Source organism: Ovis canadensis, chromosome 18, assembly GCF_042477335.2.
Source record: "Ovis canadensis isolate MfBH-ARS-UI-01 breed Bighorn chromosome 18, ARS-UI_OviCan_v2, whole genome shotgun sequence".
NCBI classification, from domain to species: Eukaryota; Metazoa; Chordata; class Mammalia; order Artiodactyla; family Bovidae; genus Ovis; species Ovis canadensis.
In genome coordinates, this window is record NC_091262.1 from 31,763,521 (window position 1) to 31,775,315 (window position 11,795).

General features: G+C 57.8%; 1 protein-coding gene across 3 annotated transcripts in view; it reads right to left on the bottom strand.

The window, feature by feature from the left end:
• NTRK3 (neurotrophic receptor tyrosine kinase 3) overlaps nt 1-11,513 on the bottom strand; it is a 410,810-nt gene extending 399,297 nt beyond the window's left edge. For 2 of the 3 annotated variants that reach the window (XM_069559285.1, XM_069559287.1), the window contains exon 1: nt 10,639-11,427. In XM_069559285.1, coding sequence (XP_069415386.1) covers nt 10,639-10,886 — 248 coding nt within the window. In that variant the 5' untranslated portion in view covers nt 10,887-11,427. Of the gene's footprint in view, nt 1-10,638 lie in introns of all 3 variants that reach the window. The other variant, XM_069559286.1, reaches the window with a different exon arrangement.
• Between the last annotated feature and the right edge of the window lie 282 nt (nt 11,514-11,795).

Consider the following 11,795-nt stretch of genomic DNA (forward strand, 5'->3'; position numbering starts at 1 on the left):
AAAAGATTAATTCAGGGCAGGACAAACTGAGAAAGTAGCGTTGCCATATATACACTATCGTGTGTAAAACAGATGACTAGTAGGAAGCTGCCGTAGAGTACAGGGAGCCCAGCCCGCTCTGTGACAACCTAGAGGGATGGAGTGGGGGAAGAGAAGAGCAAGAGGGAGGGGAGATATATATATGTTATAAATATATATGATGACTGATTCATGCTGGTGGATGGCAGGGACCACCACAATATTGTATAGCAATTATCCTCCAATTTAAAAAATTTTAAGAAAAAAATAAATAAAACATGCATCTGGTAATGTAGGATGGGCTGGGAGGATGGGAGACTGGACTCAGGAAGAGCAGATGACGGTCATTAAAAGTATCCACGCCTGCGGGGTGACGTTCTGGAGAATGGTAATGAGAAGAAGAAAATGAGAGACCAGCATTAAGAGTCCTGCACACACTCGCACATGCGCGTGCACATTCTCATCAAAATCTTATCCGTGTTATTTCCGGTGAGGAAACTGTAATCAAAAAAGTAGCCAGCCCAGGGTCACACAGTTGGGAAGAGCCAGGGTTGCGAACGCAAGCTTCATTTAGCAGGTGCCGCTCATAAGCAACGTTATACAGGCAAATGCTCTCCCACCCAGGACAGCCATAAATGTTATCTTCATCCCTGCTCTTCAGAGGATCAGCCTCAATTAAAAAGTATCAGAAATAAGCAGACGGGGAAAGACTGACCACAACAGAGAGGGTCCTACCTGCAGCCTGGGGTCCAGTAGCCAGGAGATGGCCCTCAGGGCAGAGCTGCAGGCCCCAGCCCATGGGCCCAGGCTCCACCACAAAAGTGGGAGATCCGGTCTCCAAAACTGGTAACTGTGGGACAAAGCTCCTTCACCAGCCAACTAGTGCACAGAGCAAGACAGCACCTGCTCAGATATGAGACTGCCTGGAACAGGCAGAAAAGAGCCCAAGGCATGCACAGAACAGAAATAGGCCCCAGTGGCTCAGCGGTAAAGAATCACCTGCCAATGCAAGAGACATGGGTTTGATTCCTGATCTGGGAAGATCCTTGGAGAAGGAAATGGCAACCCACCCAGTATTCTTGCCTGGGAAATCCCATGGACTGAGGAGCTTGATGGGCTACGGTCCATGGAGTCGCAGAGTCAGACACGACTTAGCAACTGAACAACGACAACAAGCCAGTCCATCGAGGGCCCAGGACCCCGGTTTGCAAAGCACATTGATGCCCATCAATGTAGATGGGTGTCTCTGAGAACAGTGATGGTCTAGAGAGGTTGAGAGACAGCACCAAGCCCTCACGTCTGGTAAATATCAGGGCCTTGTACTTCCTGAGCAGTTACTCAGTGTGTAAGTAATTTGAGCGCTAAGGAGTGGGACCGCGCAGGGGCGGGGTGCAGGGAGAGAAAGGGGAGAGATGCCTTGGAGGTCATAAGGCTCCCTTCTCCCATGACACTAACCCCATATCGTAGCCGTCTGTCAGCCTCTCTGTGTCCCCATCAGGACTGATCTTCCTGGGCAGGAACCATGTCCCGTTCATTCATCTCCATTACCCCTGAGCAGATGCATTGACCCCTCCTGCTGCTGCTCAGACAGACTTGGAGGGAAGGAGGGTGCTCCAGTGGACATCCTTCACCCAGGGCACTCTCCCAGCCGCCTCCCGGGGGAAGCTCAGGTCCAGGAGACTCACGTGCCTGGGCTGCAGATATGATGCAGGCAGGACAAGCTCTGCTGAGGGAGGCCCCGCCTAGGGGAGAGACCGACCTCCCTGCTCAAGAAAGGCTCTGCAAGCCAGGCCAGCCAGTGAGCATCTCCCCGGACTAGAGAGCTGCAACGCCAGCTCCCGGCAAAGGCAGCCGTGGATCGTCTCGTGCGCAGCACTGCCCTCTGGTGGCCACTGGGAGCCTAGACGCAGACGATCTCGGCAGGCAGGAAGCCAAAGGCGTTAAGGCTTGTTTACGGGGACCTCAGTCGTGATGTGCAGAGAACACGGAAGAGACGCAGTTGTGCGTGCGCAAAGACGCCCCCGATGCGCGCACACAGCCCGTTTTACCGTGGGAGGCAGCCCAGATTAGGAGTGCGAGTCTAAGACTGCTCCCTTCATCCCCTCTCTCTTTGCAGGAGTCTAAGGGCTCCTTTCCCTGCCTCTGGAAGAGCCTAGATCCCTCAGCCCCAGAGCAGATCCTGGCAGAGGGCGGGAGGACGAGAGCCTCACCAGCTGGGGAGGCGGCGTTGCACGTTCTGGTCTCGCTGTGCTAGGAACTCGCTGGGTGACTGAGTCCAGTCTATTCATTTCTCTGGAGCCTCAGGTTCCCGCTCTGTAAAACGGGGTTTGGCCCTAATTGTTCCTGAGCCTCTTTCCAGGTCAGATGATTTATGGTTCAAAGTCTTGATCTTTTTTCATAATTCAAAAACACTCCCGGACATCTAGAAATGGAAACAACCAACATGGCGCCCTAGCGCTTGGGAGCCTATGGAGTGTGCATGCGATTGCCCTGACCTGGCAGTGATCCCGAGAGGGAGACAGGCTCCAGTTTCTAGAGGCGATCCCAGCTCCCAGAAGGGGAACTGAGGGACTCCCAAATGTGGTGAACTCTTCAAGCCTAGCAGCAGCAAAATGGAGTGTTTCCACAGATTCCTGCCCTGCAGTCTCAGCAGTTTGCTGGGACCCCCAGCTCTCTCCCTGAGCAAGGGGGACTGAGACACAGGGCAAGAGTAAGGGTGTGTGTGTGTGTGTGTGTGTGTGAGTCGCTCAGCCCTGTCCGACTACCCCAGGGAGCGTAGCCCGCGAAGCCGCCTCTGTCCATGGGATTCTCCAGGCAAGAATACTGGAGTGGGTTGGCCATTTCCTTCTCCAGGAGGAGAAAGGGTAGAGGGAGGCAAAGGCTGCTAATTTGAGGAGGAGGCATCAGAAACATCAGGAAGAACTAGAATTCACTCTCCAGGAAGACGCTCTAAACATCAGCTTCTAGCTCGAGATGGAGACACCAGACATCCCCTTGTGCTCCGCATCCAGTGGCAGCCTTAGGAACTCCAAACTTGAACTGGGAGAAGCCGCCCCGCCCTCCGCTCTTCCATCCAGGCTGTCTCTGGCCGTGGGCAATCGGGGACACAGTCCTGCTGACCGTGTCTCAGCCCAGAGTGGAGCTGGCAGGGACCCAGTGGCCAGCTTCCTGAATCTCCGCCAGTCTCAGCTGGCACCTGGTCTCCTGGGAGAATTGACCTGACCTCAGAAACCGGGACACCAGGGGGTAGCCAAGGAGGTGAGGGCTTGGCTGAGACACAGCCTCGGGGAGGCTGCTGTCGGGAACAGGACAGGAGGACCCCAAGTCTCCCCCATCAATACCTCCCGTCTGTGTCAGCGTGGCTGCAGCAGACTGGCCAACACCAGACCCACCACTCTGCCATTGGCCTTCCTCTGCAAGCCCAGCCAGGGGAGTTAGGGATCCTCCTAAACCTTCATAAAGTCATTTCAAAAAACCTTTTATTTCACGATTAATCTATCTGGATGGTCATAGATTCATGAATGCATGTGTGTAGCTGTCTGTATTCACATGCATAAAGAGTACTGCCGAAGAGCACAGGCAACACTGAATGTCAGACTCCTTTGCCACTGACTGGCTGCGTGAAAGGAAGCAGGTCACATGCCAACTCTGGACTCATTTTTCCCAGCTGTAAAATGGGATTCACGATAGTGCTCATCTCAGAGAGTTGGTGTGAGGCCATGATGGGGTATTCATTGCCTCGGAAGTGTTTGGAATAGTGTCTGGAACATAGTAGGTGCTGTCATGAGTTACCACTAGTATCGATAGCTTTCTCCTTACCCGGCATGACACAGGCCACTGACTCTCAGAGTGCTGCTATAAAGGTAGTCGTAAGTATTATCCTCATCTCAGAGAGAAGGCAACTGAGGCCCAGAGAAGGGAAGGGGTTTGTCCACAGCTAGGAAAAGGCCAGGTCTCAGGGAGCTGATGGGGAAACCAGCTGCCAGCTTCTACTCCCTACTGGATGATTCTGTCTGGGGAGAGAATCCTGAATCTTCCACCACCCAAATGGGGCACACTTTCGATGGGACAAGTCAGATACGAGGACGGGGGCAAAGGGGAGGTCAGAAAGGACAGGCTCCAGGCCCACTGCGCCCACAGATCCTGGAGCCCTCTATGTAAATAGAGCTCAGCAGAGGCCTCACGGAACGCGGTTCTAATTGGCATGGGCTGCAGGCTGTGAAGAGCCTGGGGCTGCCAGCCTTGCATAGTTGCTGCCTCTGGGGACCCTGGATTTGGAATCATCGCCCCAGAGGGAGACACAGTCGTGGGCGAGGCTCTGGCTTTGACAGAGTGCCCAGAGAGGGTGCCAGAGCTGAGTGGGAGAAGATGGGCTGGCACCTGGGCAGGCACGTCCTCCAGCAGCCCGAGGGCCCACAACTCCCTGCCCCTCTCTGTGCCTCTCCTGGGACCCTCGCGGGGAACATAAGGGAGAAGCTGATTCACGAGGTCCCTTCCAGCTCTCAATTCCAGGGAGCCCTGCCCTCAGCGGGTAGGCAGAAATGTGAGGATCCTCATGGGGGTTCCACTGGGCGTTGGGCTTCTGGAGCCTTCATCCCTGATGGCCTGATGAGCCAATCCATCAAAGAGGGGCTGCCGGCATGCCCCGCCCTGGAGTGTTTGTTTTTCTCAAAGTGGAGGCCAGCAAGGCTCAAGGGATGACGGACGACCTGAGCTGAGGGCTCAGTGGGTCATTGATAGAGCTGGGGGCCCAAGTCCAGCCTCTGCTCAGGCCGCACTTAGACCCAGCTGCCAGGACACTCAGCCGCCCTTCACAAGGCCCTCCCAAATGGGCTGCTGCCTTAATGCTGCCCCTAGGCAGAAAAGGAACTTTCTGGATAAAAAACGATCTGCCTGACTCGGGAGCCAGAGAGGCCATGAAGGGAGCATGGTTGGGGGCAGGGGTGGGGGAGTGGGGAGCGGAGGGCTCAAGACTCTTCCAGATCTTTCCTTCTGTGAGACGCTCAAGTTCTCCCCTTCATTTTGTTTGGTAAATCAAGACAATAGGGCTAATAATTCCTGCTTCTTCAAGGAGCTGTGGCAGAAATAAATGGAACAACTGGAAACTGGAAACCAAGACAGAAATGAATAGGGTGGATTCATGGAGGTGAAGGATTTGCTACAAGGGACAAAGAGAAGGACCCAGAGGGCTACTGGAAACTGTCTTTTGAGCGCTGGCCTGGCCTCGGGTCTAGGGGGCCCTAGGAATCCTGATCCCCCTGCCAGCCAGCCTGCCCCCTCCTCCCACACTGCTGCTCCCCCTGCCAAACCATCAACCCTCCCTTGGGACAGAGCCAAGAAGGGGAGCCAGGGGCTTCAGGACCACCTCTCCTAATGCTGGCCCAGGCCCTTCCAATCCCAGCAGTGGGCCCTGAGCTTTTCTAATTATGCATGCTTAAGCAATAAAAATTTCATCACGTAACCTCCAAACATGCCTATTTACTAAATTATATGCTTATACATCTTCCATCCATACATTAAATATTAAATATTCCCTTTTCTCAAGAAGAATAACTTGAAATAGAAGTTCTAATGTTTTCTTCTCACATCCAGCAGAGGCCCCTGCTTGGGCAAGGAGCTGAAGCTTGGCAGGGGCTATCTCCCCGCCTTGAGCTCACAGTACAGAAGGGGGCTCATGAGAGGCCTCCAGTGAGAGTCCACAGGACTCTCGGTGCATTCTTGCTAAGCGTGACACTTGGTTTTGGCAGTCGACTCCACACTGGGGAGCCCAGAGTCCACCAGAGGTGGACGGGGAAGGAAGGGGAGACAGTGGCCAGTAGCCAATGGCCAGCAAGGGGGCACCTGCTGCCCTCCTCAGGGTGGCATCATGGGGGTCAACACCAAGCCCAGGGGGTGGTGCCCTTAGAAGTGGTCTAGCAGAGCCTCCTTGGGCTCTGGGATGGCATATGTCCAAGCCGGAAAGGACACTGCCCCATGGTCTCAATTCATAGTTGAATTTCCAGGCTCAGAAAGGCTACAGTCTTCTATCGTGGTCCACATAGGATAAGGAACAATCTAGGGGGTTGACTCACATGTCCTATCCCTTTCTCTAACCCTACTCTTCCACTGGCCAACTGGATGCCCCAAAGGGAGGCTGGAAATGGCATCTGTGGTCCCAGGATAAGCCACTGGACGCAGCCCTCGAGATGGGGGACCCCAGGCAGCAGCAGAGATGCCATGAGCCTGGGGTCAAAGACCACCCTGAGGGAGAGCCACAGGTTACCCATACTCTCAGCAAAGGGCCAGCTGGGGTGGGGGTCAAAGAGGAGGGGGCAGCAGGCAGAGACCAGTGAGGCAAGAATGGCGGCGGCATCAGGCCCCTCCCCCTGCACAGCCTCAGCGCTCCACTCCCACTACACAGGAGGGTGGTCCAGCACTTGCAGGATGCTGAGCTGACAACGAGTTCCAGGCTCAGCCCTCGGGGGCCAGAACAAGCTCTCTCAAAGCTAGGACCAGGCTGGGCTGGTTTTATCCCAAACTGTCACATGCTAGGTCCCCTGGAGATGCAAGATGGATGTCCTGGGCCCCAGGGTGCTCCTCAGAAGACTGAGCTGGGCTCAGGGTTCTGGCTCCAGGGAGGGTCCTCCAGGGAAGGCCTGGAACCACCCTTCCACAGCCTGGCGTCCACACAAAAGCTCGGGGCCTCTGCAGTCTGTGGTCCCCAGCTTCTCTCCAGGGCTATACCCACTCCCCCTTCTAAATCTCACCCCCAAACCCCTTCACATCTCTGTCTACCTCCCTCAGGCCTAGCCTCAGTTTGGGGGCTCCTGACTGAGCCCCATGACGTTCTTGGGGCCTGGCTCCCACCGCTGCCTGCAGTCCGGCTCTTGCTGGTAACTGTCAAGGCAGGCTCTGCCCATGACCCTCAGAAAGACAGAATCAAGGAGTCAGTGCTGCAGCAAGCGAGGCCCCCGATGACCCTGACCCAGACAGGGGAGGGCCTTCCGGGGGGACAGGGGAAATGAAGGGACCAGAGCCCTGGAAACGCCAGGGGCCCTGCTGGTGGCGCAGGGCCCCAGCCAAGAGCCCACGTTCTTCTCAAGCCACCGAACACCCAGCCCAGAGATGCTGTCTTCCCCCCCCCCGGTATTTCCAACAGCCCGAGGATGCATGGTTCCAACCCAGCCCCAGGCAGGCTTGGTCTCCAGACGCCCAGACAGCCCCGCTGCCCGCCACCACCCTTCTGCCTTTGTGACGTCAGAGCCGGCTTGGGCACGGCTGCGCATGGACCCTTCCAGGTAAGGTTACTGTGTGTCAGAAGCTTCAACCACCGAGGGACTGGCCTTCTGAACAGAAAGAGGCCAAAAGGGAGGGCACTTGGGGAGGGACAGAGGTGAGACTCACACGTTTGCCTCGAGGCCTTGCATCTGATCTCCTCCTGACACTGGTGGGGCTGCCAACTCCCCATCAGAGGCACCCTCAGTCAGCCTCCCACAAGGGAGGTGGGAACCAACCCACATGCCAGCCCAAAGAGGAAGATCACAGGAAACCTCTAGTTCCTCTGAAAACTCAGGTGTCATCAGTTCAGCACCTGAAGGAGAAACCTCAGGATCCCAGAGCCCCAGGAACAGCCCCAGGGCGGCTAGGTGGCAGTCACCCCTGATTCCCTTAGCTAGGGCTGCTGGAACTCCAGCATGTGCCCCAGCCTCTTCCTTAGCCCCCAGAGCCTGTCCAAGCTGCACCCCCAGACATACAGTAGCATTAAGGGCTTCAGGCTGGTGGAGGGCTGGGGTACCCCTTTGATGCCTTATCTCTGATACCATCAGACATCTGAGGAACACATTCCTTTCCAGCAAAGCCCAGGTTTGGAGTGAAGCCCCCCTCCCAGGTCCCGCTAAAGGAAGGCCCCCTTCTGCCTGGAGGGCTCCTGTCTGCCCACAAGCCTCCATGCACAGCCCTGCAGAGTGGGGGGCCTGGGCTTTGGGGTGGGGCCTCAGTCCTGCAGAGGTCTAAGCCTGACTCACTGCTTGGGGCTGTGTGCCCCCAGAAGCCATTTGGCAGCCAGAGCCTCCCTCATGGGATAAGATACGGAGGGGTGACATCTGCTTCCCAGGGCAGGCAGACCTCCCCTCCTTCTCTCCACGGTCATCTGCCTCCAGGCCAGGAGGCTGGACCCTTCCGCAGTTCAGTCAGTACCAGCCATGGATATAACAGGGCACTGGGGAGAAGATGGGGTGAGGAAGGGTCATCCCACCCGTGACCTCTGACCTTCCCCCACCTGCCACTCAGCACAGCTCCTGGGGGAATCCAGTTGCCTGGCTCTGAGGTGTTGGGGTGTTTTCAAGGAAAGGAGTCCCAACTCCCAGGTAAAGAGTTTGAGTCCTGACACAAGGATGGAGACACTCACAGAGGGACTCCCAATCTTCTCCCGGCTCCCTGTCCCCCGGTTGCCCTTTAGGTCCTTCCGTGGCACAGGGGATAAGAAGCCACTTCCTCCCTTCCCATCACTGACCTTTCCAGCAGTCTCATCTTAGACCCTCCGCCTGGAAAGATCAACCAGCTCTTCCCTATCAAACTGCCTCCCCAAGCTTCATTTTTTCAGAGGGACCATTTTTCAGAGGACTGCTGCGTGGCCATGAAAAGCCTACGTGATTGTGACCCTCCCTGCCTCCCACTGGCTTCCTACAGACACACACATCCTTGGAGCAAAGAACAGGCTGAGTGAAGCTCACCAGCTTCCAGAGACCCACAGTGGGCACCCAGGCCACCATCTCTCCAGCTCTTGACCCACCCCATCCCCTGGAAATCCTCAGGTCCAGCTCCTGAGCTTCTGAACCCACTGCTAGGCTCCCCTGAAATCCCTCACCCCACCCCCTCACACACACCCGCCCCACAGTGTACTTCCAAGGCAGAGTTTCCCTGGCAATCTCACTCCCACCCTCCTCTCTGCATCCTTAGGGAGGCTGAGATGCTGTGGCCTGCAGGTGGGAGAGGCTGCGCTGGGTCCATCCTGTTTTCTCCTGCCCTCCCCTCCACCCCACCCTTGGCTGTTTATTTTGTCACCCCAGGGCCAGCTGGGTTGAAGGTGGTGAGGTTGGGCGGGTTGGGGGGGCGGGCGGCAGCGGTGGTGAACGATCCAAGCTAGATATGGGCCAAGCTTGTTTCCTGGGCCAGAATTCAGGGGGCACCTCCTGAGCTGCACACTTCCCTCAAACTGTTAGCTGCAAGAACACGAGCGGAGTCTCCATTAAGCCAAGAGGGCTAGTGAGCTTGGGAGCGAGCAGGACCGCAATTCCTCCCGGCTTTATAGCCCCATCGGACTGAGGGTCAAGGCACCGGGAGGTCTGATGCTTAGGAGAACAGTTCCCACAGCCGAATCCGCCCAATGCCTTCCTCAGATGCCAGCCGGCACTTCAGTGTCAACCCTTCTCAGCATCCCACCCACTTTGGGGGTCTCCAAAGATTGGGGGCCTTGTTGTGGGGAGACAGGTGAGAGCTATCTCCTGAACCCTCCCTATGCCCTCCACACCCTTCTCTGGATGGTAGGATTGGGGCGGGGGGGGGGGGGTGTTCACCTGGCTGAGGTCAGTGGTAGAGAATCTGGCAGGCTCCCTCTCTCCGCCCTGGGGTCTGACCCCCACCCCTGCCAAAGAAAAATGCCACCTCCGCCCCAAAAAACAGAGCAGGCCACCATAGGTCTCACTCAGATGGGGCAGAACCAAGCAAATGCCAATGGGAGTTCCATTTTTCGAATAAACGATCACAGAAGAAGCCCCATCTCCCAAACACGCAAGCCTTCCCTCCTCCCTTCAGCAGCCTGACTCGGAATTACTGGAACAGTTATCAAAGCTCAAAGAGAAACGGGATCTGTAGGCGCCGAGATGCAGATGAGGGTGGGAATCAGGGGCTGGGGGGTGGCTGTCTCGGAAATGCCCAAAATGGGGTGGGAGAGGGCGGGCGAGAGGGAAGAGGAAGGGGTAGGCGTCCATGGCTGCCTTGACAGGTCCAAAGTCTCCCAGAGAGCAGCCAGCTTCCAACTTGTTTACTTGACGGCGTGTTTTGAGGTTTCCAAACGGAAAGAGTTAAACCTCTCGGCTGGATCGAGAGCAGTCTCTGTCACCTTTCCTCCCGGCTAAGCGCTGCCGCCGCCGCCACTGTCGCTGCCCGGCGCGGCTGCCAGGGAATCGAACCTCGTCTACTTTATTCCACTTGAGCGTGGCCAAACTGTTGCTATTTAGTGCGGGGCCAAGAACCCGATTCACACCCTCGAAACGAGCCGCAGCGGGTGGGGGGCGGGGGCGGGAGCCGGGTCCCGCGTGCCCCGGCCGCTGGGGTCCTCTCGGGGGAGAGGCTTACACACGCGCGCGCGCGCGCGCGCACACACACACACACACACACACACACACACACACACACACACGCATCGCCAGATCACGCCTCGCCAAGGCCGGAGTCACCTGGAATACGCAGCCCGCGAGCATCTCCCGAGCCAGAGCGAGCCTAACGCGCGCCGGGCGGGAGGCGGGCAGCGGCGAGCTGGGGCGGGCGGAGGGCCGGCTCCCGGCTGCGGGCCGGCGGGCGAGAGCGAGACGCGGAGCGAGGGGAGAGGCGGCGGGGCTGGGGAGCGGCCGCCTGACTTACATGGAAGTGATATTCCTTGAGATGTCCGTGATGTTGATGCTGGCGTTCCCATTGCTGTTCCCTGAATCCTGCCCTTCCAGGAGCGGGAAGAGGTTCCCATCGTCCGGCCGCCGGCAATTGATCTCAGTCTTGCTGCAGACACAATTTGCAGGGCAAGCCGACACGGAGCCCACATAGTCCAGCCAGACGCTTCCCAGCAAGAAAATCCGCCAGAAACTACACTTGGCTGGGCAAAGAGAGACATCCATCTCCGATCGCTGCTTCTAAAAAAGAGGAGGAGGAGAGGAGAGGGGGTGGGGTGGGGGAGTGGGGAGAGCTGGGGGGGGAAGGAAACAAAGACAGCGAGGGAGGGGGGAAGGGGGAGGGGGCCTCTGCCTTTGAAACGCCGTGCGATCAGATGCAAAATCCTTCAGCGTCTGAAACCATCGCGGCCGCCGCCGCCGCCGCCGCTGGGTCGGAGCCGCGGGGAGCGCCTAGTGGCGCGGTCTGCCTGGCATGGTGGCCGGCTCGGCGCTCGCCGGCTCGCCGGGTCCGGGGGCTCGGGAAGCGCGAGCCGACTGCTCTCCGACTCCGAGACTTTGCAGGGTGGCAACAGACGGTGGGGAGGCAAAAAAAAAAAAAAAAAAAGCAAAAGGAAAATATGGTGCGAAAGTCACCAAGTCCCACCTACTGGGCAGAATTAAAACGGACACACCTGCAAAATACACACACTCACACACACACACATCCACACACCCGGCGCCGGGAGGAGGAGAGGATGCAGCCGGAGCCGCAGCAGCCGCCGCGAATGGCTCGCCGCGCGCCTGCAGAAATGCACAAGTGCTCCGAGCCTTACGAAACGCACGGGTTATCGGAGCGTCTTCCTCGGCCCCCTCCCTCTCTCCCCCTCCCTCCTCCTCTCCCCTCCCTCCTCGCGGCCTCCTCCCCCCCGCACCCCCCCCCCCTTCGCCCCGGCTGGGAGCGGCAAGAGAGCGGAATCTCCCCCTCCCTCCCTCTCCCACCCCCCTCCCCACACCCCTCTCCCTCTCTCTCCCCGCCCGTCCTCTCCCCTCCTCCCCACCCACCCACCCACCCACTCGCCAGCTCCCGGCGCTCGCCCGCACCGCCACCCGCAGCCGCGCGACCGCCCGCTCCACGCCTAGCGGCCCGGCGCCCGC